The 8,840-nt window shown below is 46.9% G+C and overlaps 1 protein-coding gene across 3 annotated transcripts in view; it reads left to right on the forward strand.

Moving 5' to 3' along the window:
• Positions 1–5,972: 5,972 nt before the first annotated feature.
• The window catches only part of ELOVL6 (ELOVL fatty acid elongase 6), a 148,861-nt gene continuing 145,993 nt past the window's right edge, over positions 5,973–8,840 (forward strand). The window contains exons 1-2 of one of the 3 annotated variants that reach the window (XM_040476108.1): positions 5,973–6,129; positions 6,824–6,944. In XM_040476108.1, coding sequence (XP_040332042.1) covers positions 6,856–6,944 — 89 coding nt within the window. In that variant the 5' untranslated portion in view covers positions 5,973–6,129; positions 6,824–6,855. Of the gene's footprint in view, positions 6,130–6,388; positions 6,476–6,521; positions 6,669–6,823; positions 6,945–8,840 lie in introns of those variants that run through there. The other 2 variants (XM_040476117.1, XM_040476097.1) reach the window with 2 other exon arrangements.

Consider the following 8,840-nt stretch of genomic DNA (forward strand, 5'->3'; position numbering starts at 1 on the left):
TGGGTTGGAGCACTGCGTTGAGCTCTGTGCTGATGACATGAAGCTTGCTTGAGATTCTCTCTCTCCCTCTCTCCCTGCCTCTCTCTCTCTCTCTCAAAATAAATAAACTTTAAAGAGAGAGAGAGAGAGAGAGAGAGAGAGAGAGAAAGATCATAATAATAATATTGTAAAAGTTAAAGGTTTCCCTTCACATGCAGGTTGCCCAATTTTCCTCCAGGGGCGCTATGGCCTTAATAGCAATAATGAGAAATCTGCTTTCATTATCAAATAGTGTTCTTTAGGGGTGCCTGGGTGGCTCAGTCGGTTAAACGGCCCGCATCGGCTCAGGTCATGATCTCGTGGCCCGCGAGTTCGAGCCCCGCGTCGGGCTCTGTGCTGACAGCTCAGTGCCTGGAGCCTGTTTCAGATTCTGTGTCTCCCTCTCCCTGACCCTCCCCCGTTCATGCTTTGTCTCCCTCTGTCTCAAAAATAAATAAATGTTAAAAAAAAAATCTTTTTTTAAAAAAATAGTGTTCTTTAGGTTTTGATTTATACATCAGATACATTTTTGTACTACAGAATAATTCTGTGTATTGAATGTATATAGGGGAAGTTTATCAGAAAACATCTGAAATAAGGAAAGCACAAGAGAGGTAGAAACCCATCATGCCACTGATCTTTCCAAGACAGGAAAGGCCCTGAGCCTCCAAAGGCCAAGACAAACTCCTTCCCTGGAACTTCATTGCCCTCTGCTACCCACTACCAAAGTTAAGGGTCTTGGTTTGCAAACTCACATGTTTCCAGGCAGAAACAGTCTTCAGTGTGGAAGGCACATGCTGACAGTGTTGTGCAGACCCCAGGGTAAAACTGGACTTTTGAGCACCCGTCACATTCTCTTATTACATTTTCTTAAGTCAGATTTCTTCCTCATGAACTGCTGTGCTCCCTGCTCATTTAATTAAACTTTCATAGGTATTCATTGTGGAGTGTGACTCTATTTTGACCTAATTATCTGCACTTCTCTTATTTACATAGAATAATTGATGTCTTTTATATTTACCTCAATTCCCTCCAAGATCAATAAGGAGCATTTGTCAGTATGGTGAGATCTTTTAAGACAGGTCTATTTGCTCGCTCGCTCTCTCTCTCTCAAATTAAAAACAAAAACAAAAACAAAAAACATGTCTATTTGGAAAAGAGTCTGAGGTAACCTAGGCCTACCCCAAAACGCAAGGTCAAGGAAGGAGATATTCAGAATTCTGAGAGGGAGATTGGGGATACAACCCTGGGTGTCCCATTAGATCACTGGAGAGCAGTGGGTGACAGGATCAGAGGGTAGATGCCTGGCTCAGCTTGTCCCTCCCACTGCCTGGGAGAGGGCTTAGTCCTGCCAGAGTCTTGAAGGAAGGCCTGGGTCTCAACATCAGTGTTCCAACCAAAAATCTCATAAGGAGGTGGAGGGTCATCTCTGTTCTGTCAGATTTTGCTCAGGAAGGGGTTGAGGGTTGGTTAAAAGTTCCTTGGCCTCTTTGGTGTGTAAATAAATTATGTCTTTGAGGAAAACAAAAATCTTTCTAGAATTTAGAATTTTCAGAGAGGTCTAAAGTGAAAATGTTGAGAAACCAAATAACGATTTTTCTCCTCTAGGGCAGGTATCAGTTTATGGATGAGTTTTTAAATTTGCAATATTAAGAACACAAAAAGCATTTCTCTTTCACAAAACCATGTGCCATCCATCTTTTTGAAAATATCTCCAATAAACAGAGCTACACAAGTCTGGGTGATGTGGTGGTTTGTGGTCATTTATTACAGCTGTTCTAGGAAACTAATACAACAAAAAAAAAATTGCCCCTGCCCTTAAGGAAATTTATAATCTCCCACATGGAAGTGGATGGATCAAGCAGGACCTTAAGAGTTGTGCTAACAAGAGCTTCAAAAGCATAAGAGGCAAGACAGATAGATAATCTCTGTGAACAAGAAAGGCCTTGAGTACGGAGTAGCTTGTGAGTGTCTAAAGAGTTGTGAGTGTCTAAAGAAATGGGGAGTTGTGATGGAAAGGTATTCTGAGCAGAGGGAATTATGGAAGAAAAAGAGCCCAAATGTAAGATGCTCAGAGGATCTCAAATGGTTCAGATTGAGTAAATTCTGCCTATGGAATAGAGTTCTGGAAAAGCAGGCTAATATTATAAGAAAAGCCCAGAAACGGTGTGTATGTTTTAACATATTTCTGTGCCAGAGAAATTTTGAGCTGGTATCAAGATTATCCAGGCTAGGGGCGCCTGGGTGGCTCAGCTGGTTAAGCGTCCGACTTCGGCTCAGGTCACGATCTCATGGTCTGTGAGTTTGAGCCCCGCGTCTGGCTCTGGGCTGATGGCTCAGAGCCTGGAGCCTGTTTCCGATTCTGTGTCTCCCTCTCTCTCTGCCCCTCCCCCATTCATGCTCTATCTCCCTCTGTCTCAAAAATAAATAAACGTTAAAAAAAAATTAAAAAAAAAGATTATCCAGGCTAGTGCTGTTATTTTATATAGAGGAAAGGAAATTAAAGGACAGCCTTACTTTTCCAAGATCAGATAGCTAGGTCTGGAATAAAGTCAACACTGAAATTCAGATCTTTTGTTCAGTAATTAAGTTGTTTTTGCAATAAATTTCCATCTTTCAAATATTCCTTACTCTCTGGCCTACTGTTTAAACTTTCACTACTAAATATCAATTAACTGCTACTTTTTGAGCCTCAGTTATTTACATTCAATGTTAATTACCTATCTGGTTATGGGTTAGAACACACACAATAAATCTTTTCATAAAAATTCCTGGTGGTGTTGCTGGGCACCCTCCCAACCTTCCCCTCCATCTTTCCCAACCTTCAATAGCCCCTAAAATAAGCCTAGGAAAGTCACCATCTAAAATGTTTTAGGTCTAATATTATGCTACATATTAAAATTTTCAATATAGAAAATTAAAAAAAGAAAAATGACCCATTATCTCACTACTCCGCTAATTCCTACTGGCTATCTTTTTAATGAAATACAAACACATCATAAGAAAACTCAAATATTTCAGAAAAATAAACAGTATAAATAGTAAGTAGAAACTCTCTGGTTTTTTTTTTTTTTTAATGTTTATTTATTTTTGAGACACACAGAGAGAGAGAGAGAAGCAGGGGAGGAGCAAAGAGAGAGGGAGACAAAGAATCTGAAGCCGGCTCCAGGCTCCAAGCTGTCAGCATAGAGTCTGATGTAGAGCTCGAACCCATGAACCAACCGTGAGATCATGATCTGAGCTGAAGGTGGACTCACCCGACTGAGCCACCCAGGCACCTTTTAGAACTTTCCTTATTTTGCTGCCAGGTCTTCCTCCAAACATACATCACCAACAAATTCTTGTTTGTCTTTCCAGAAACAAACAAACAAACAAACAAACAAACAAAAACCATGCAATTGTAGATGTTTTTCTCAGTGTAACACTATACATGATGTGCTGCCTTGCTGTTTTATTTTTCTTAAAGATAATCTGGAATCTGTCAATATTACAACCTACAGAACCATTCCTTTAAAAAAAAAAAAAAGCTTTACAATATACCATTATAAGGATACGCCATCATTTAGCTAAGCAACCCCCATTATTTCCAGCGTTTTGTTATTACAGTGCTGAATAATATCTCACACATACATCTAGAATGTTTTTGCAAGTGTATTTCAGACTAAGCTCCTAGTTGCAGAAATACTAGGAATTATCATGCAAGATTCCCCAGGTAATAACCCTGTAATACTCCCCTGTCCACTGCAGGTAGAATCTAAGCCAAATTATCTTATCTTGAGGTACTAGGTTTTCCAGACTTGGCGTGTCTGTCTCTTTGGCCTGGCAGTTACTCTTAATTTATAACCTGGAGATACACCAGCCTTTTGCCCTTAAACCTGCACACTCATTCCTTACCCCAGGTCCTTTGTACTTGCTCTTGCTTCTTACAACCTGCTGTGAGAGGTGGCTGCCTCTGTCATTTTGGTTTCAATTCAAAGGCACCTCCTCTGTGAGGCCTAAAGAGCTTAAATGAGCATTTCCACCCCTTCACATCATACTGATTTATTTTCATCTTAGCACTTCACTCTACATGAAATTGTTCTGTCTTCCCCTCTGAAATGTGAGCTCCAAAAGAGCAAGAGCCCTATCTCTTTTCTTCTCCACTGAGTCTCAAGAGCTCAGAAGAGCCCAGTCTCGAGGAATATCCGGTGAATAAATGGTCAGAGGATGAATGGGTTTAAAATGATCAGAGAGGTGGCCAGAAAGAGTCGCCAGTTGTTACTGTCACTGACAGTGCCTGAAAACCCTGGAAGAGCACCACTTAGTACTATCGAGCATTTACCATTTTTTCTAATTGTCCATTTTAAAGGTAAAAAATGGGGAACTATCTCCTTTTTTGGAGTAATTTTTCTTTAGACACTGTTAAGAACAAATCAGATATTTGTTTCTAACATAACCTCATATCCATCTTTGAAAAATAAACAGGCGATAAAAACTGTTATTTAAGTAAGAAAGATAGTAAATGAGAATTTTCCATACTGGTTGGAAATTGATGTCATGACTAGTAAGAGTATGGAACTTGAAAAGTCAATCTTTTTAAGACAAAAAAGACTTATCCTTGCAATATGCAATAAAACGTTTGCTGGAATTTGATTCCTTTCTCACTTCCCTCCTTTTTTTCATTTATTTAATCAACAATTGATTCACTTTACAAATATTTATTGATTGCTCACAGTCCCAGGTACTAGTAAAATCTTTATCTCTCACCCATCTTCTAGGTCAATGTCTCCAAGCTTTTTGGCCTGGGCTTTATTTTTATTTATTTATTTTTAAAGTTTTATTTGTGTTTGAGAGAGCACAAGCTGGGGGGGGGGGCGGGCAGAGAGAGGGGGACAGAGGATCCCAAGCCGGGTTCTCCCTGACAGCAGTGAGCATGGTGTGGAGCTTGAACTCAGGAAGGTCACGACCTTAGCCCAAGTCCCAAGCACAACGGAATCACACAAGTGGCCCCTGGGCTTTATTTCTAAATTCACTCTGACTTATACTGCATAAATATCTGGAATGACAACTCTTAAATGGAGATATGAGGAAAGTCTATACATGAAATCTATGGGAGGATCAACTTATAAATTAATTTGCTAATCAACCAGTCTAGCTCTTTGATTTACATAATATTGTACTGGATTTTTATCCTTTTTTTTTTTTTAATGTTTTATTTACCTTTGAGAGAGAGAGAGTACGAGTGGGGGAGAGGCAGAGAGAGGGAGACACAGAATCTGAAGCAGGCTCCAGGCTCTGAGCTGTTAGCACAGAGCCCAAAGTGGGGCTCGAACTCATGAACTGTGAGATCATGACCTGAGCTGAAGTCAACTGCTTAACCTGAACCACCCAGGTGCCCCAATTGTACTGGATTTTTACAACGCTTTCCTTAATTTCTTATTATACCTTGCTCTTTTAGAGATATTTCTCCCAGTTCCCACTTTTCAGACATTCCAAGCAACCTGACTTTGAATGAAAATACCCTCTCCTTAGACTAGAGGTGTGGTGGGGAAATTGGGCACCAGAAGAAGGGAATTTTCTTCTTGGTCCTAATGTCCAACTAATTTTTAAAGCATAGGTTCCTTATTATATTTTAAGCTTACAATTACATTCATAGATTAATTATTAGATACCTCCATGTCTCATATGTCTCATTTTTCCAAACTTGTGGAGAATAAGTGGAGGGATGGACTGAGTAGAAACTCCTTTTCCTTCTGAAAAGAAAGAGGGGATGTAGATAGACGCTGAGTTTAGGACATGGCTGTGAGACTGGGGGTTCAGTAGGGGGTCAACATTACACTTAGCCTTCTCCTCAACACGATTCTGTTGCATCTGTATAAAACGAAATTTCTCAGGCATACAAATGAAGTTTTTGCATTGGACCAGTAGGTCTAGTTCTTCTATCTGCTAACTTCCTTACCCCCTTTGTCTCAGTTCATTAACTGTACCTCTCCCCGAACCTAACTCTTCCACTTATCCTCTCTCCCTCTGCCGGCTACTAGTCACTCTCCACTTTCCACCCCTTCATCCTCCGCATCCCCAGCCCGCTGGTGATTGAGCAGAGCTCTGCGGGCTGCCGCGCCGCGGGTTTAGGTGAGTCAAAGCCGCGGGTGGCGGACCCCGAGGGTACGGCAGGAGCAAGGAGGTGGGAAGCGCATTCCTTTCACGTGTGATCTCAGCGCAAACCTGCCTGGAGTTCTGCTGGCGAGACAGCCGGCAGGTTTTACTATTTCTTTCTCATCTAGTAGCCAAGCTCGCGGGTCCGCGCGCCTAGGGGCTGCGCCCCGCACGGGGAAACTACACTCAAAGGCCAGGCTAGGCTGCCCACGAGGTTGGGACTGGGAATTGTGGATGACCTCGAGGCGACTTCCTCCTCGGCGCCCTTCCTCCACGCCCCTAGGCACCTTCGCGTCAGCAAAACACCCCCTCAGGCCGAGAGGTCTCGCTCTCTCTCGCTAAGGGTTAATTTTCCGATCGCACGAGGGGGAGGAGATTTCCCTGTAGACAAGTAGAAAGGGTGATGGACAAACGTGCGGGCACTAAGACCGCAAGGCATTCATTTCCTCCGCCGGTGGATGCGGACGCCGGGAGGAGGAGAACCCCAGAGCTAGGAGCTGGGAGCCGTGGCACAGGCAATGCTCAACCCTGGATGTAGCTGAGAGAGGCTGAGAGAGGCCGGCCGCCGGAGACCCAGCGGCGAGGGGAAAACCTAGGGGGGGTGGGTGGGGAAAATCCACAGGAGAGCACTCGAAATCAAGCGCTTTACAGATTATTTTATTTTGTGTAGAGAGCACGTAGCGACTCCGAAGATCAGCCCCAATGAACATGTCAGTGTTGACTTTACAAGAATATGAATTCGAAAAGCAGTTCAACGAGAATGAAGCCATCCAGTGGATGCAGGAAAACTGGTAGGTGATGCTTTCGCGTGACACTCTTCCCGGGAGCCCTGCGCGTTCCCCGCTGTGTGCCTTAATGTCGGTATTTTCTGTCCGGGGCGTGAATGGAGCGATGAATCGCGGGCAACAGAGAGGTGGTGGCTGAGTTCTCCGGTCTCCCGGGTGCAGGAGCCACTGGGGCTGCATGAAGCGCGTGGGTCTGTGAGTGCCCCTGTGTGAACCGTCGCTACACATACATCTTTAACAGATTATATAACGTAGATCATACATGTGTGTGTATAGAGTAGATGTCTGCGCGACTGGGAAGGCGGGAGAGATGCCACAGTCCAGATTCCCTACCTGTGCAACCTGGTTTTCACCTAGCTTTGGATTTTCTCGCTTGGCCTCCAGCAAGCTGAGTGTGAAAGGCAGTGAAGGAAGGACCCGATCTCCTGCTCCGTTTAACCCTCTCTCGCCTGCGCGCTCTAGTCCTCGCCCTCTCCCCATCCCTCGTGTCCTTCCTTTCTCCTTGCAGACCTCCTACTTCATTGCCCTACTCTCTACCGCTCCCTGGCCGGATTTCTCCTTTCCTGGACCCCTTTCCCGGCGCGGATCCCTTTCCGGTTTCATTAAGAGGCGGGGGCGACGGGGGGGAGGGGACAATGAAAACGGTAATAAAAATGAATGAACCCCAGCGAGTGGAGCCACGCCATCATTAAGTTTCTGTTTTACGGAAACGCCTTTTGGACACACTCCGTTCTAATTCAGTAGGAAGCTGTTGATTGGAGTGGAGACACAGATTAAAAACCCCTCGTTCCGCAGAGTCCTTGGGGCCTTTCCCCAGAAAAAAACTTCCAATAGGGAAAGAGTCTTTCTTGTTTACTGTTTCCTCCGCCAGTCCTTTTGAAAATCCCAGTGTGGGAGGCGATCCTATGTCACCTTGCAATATTTAACAGGGGAGGGTGTGTTCATCTCGCTTCTTCCTTGTAGACCGGGCTCCTGTGGCAGACATTCCCTTCCTCCCTATAAACCCGGGTCTGGCTATCAGTAAAGTGCAAGCTCAACGCACCCCGGAGCTGGGCAGTGGCCTGCAGCCTCCTGGGTGCTCGATGGGAGGGTCGGGCGGAGAGGCTCTCCGGCGCCAAGGGATCTCGCCCGCCGCCGCGTGCTCTAGCGCGCGTGCCCCGCGCGGTCTCGACCGGCCTTCCCTCCCCCATCTCCTCAATGGGAAACCAGAGACGCCGGCGCGCCGGGGGGTCAGGGCTGGCTGGTGCTGTAGGAGGGGGTGCCGCGGGCCGGAGCTGGTGGAGGGAGGTTCAACTTCCTTTACTCCGGTCCCCAGGAGTTGCGACTGGCCCCGGGAGGCTGGGCCGCCGCACCCCCCTCCTCCCGCCCCGCGGGCCCACCCGAGGCCCGCTGGCCATTTGCGGCTGCAGGCGTGCGGAGCCCGCCCCCTGCGCCCAGCGCGCCGGCTGGGCCCGGCCTGTTGGGGACGAGCGTGGAGGGCCCGGAGCACCCACACCCGCTGCGGCTTGGCTGGGGGACTGCACAGGGTGCGGGGCGTGAGGGGGTCCGAGGGCCGCGTCTGGCCAGACCCGGAAGCCAGCTGGGGGACACGATCTTCTCGGAAGCCCAGGAAGTGCGGCAGGCACTTGGGGCGCGGGGCTGGAGCCCCTCCTGGGCCGGCGAGGCCGGAGAGCGCCGAGGATGGGTCCGGAAGGTGGTTGAACACCGGGGAGGCTCGATTCTGTAGGAGTGCAGACACTGAAGGGTCTTGGCGCCTGGGGAAGCCACCCCCTCTCGGCCTCGGCGGCCTGGGGACCTTCTCCGAAGGCACTTCCTCCTCCAGCGTTGAGGGTGGCGCGGAAGGCGGGGCGGGGGCGGGGGCCCGAGGCCGCAGGCGCTGGAAGCTGCGCCGCGGGGCAGCTG

This window comes from Herpailurus yagouaroundi, unplaced genomic scaffold (assembly GCF_014898765.1).
Source record: "Herpailurus yagouaroundi ecotype Mexico unplaced genomic scaffold, PumYag 28, whole genome shotgun sequence".
Taxonomy (NCBI): domain Eukaryota; kingdom Metazoa; phylum Chordata; class Mammalia; order Carnivora; family Felidae; genus Herpailurus; species Herpailurus yagouaroundi.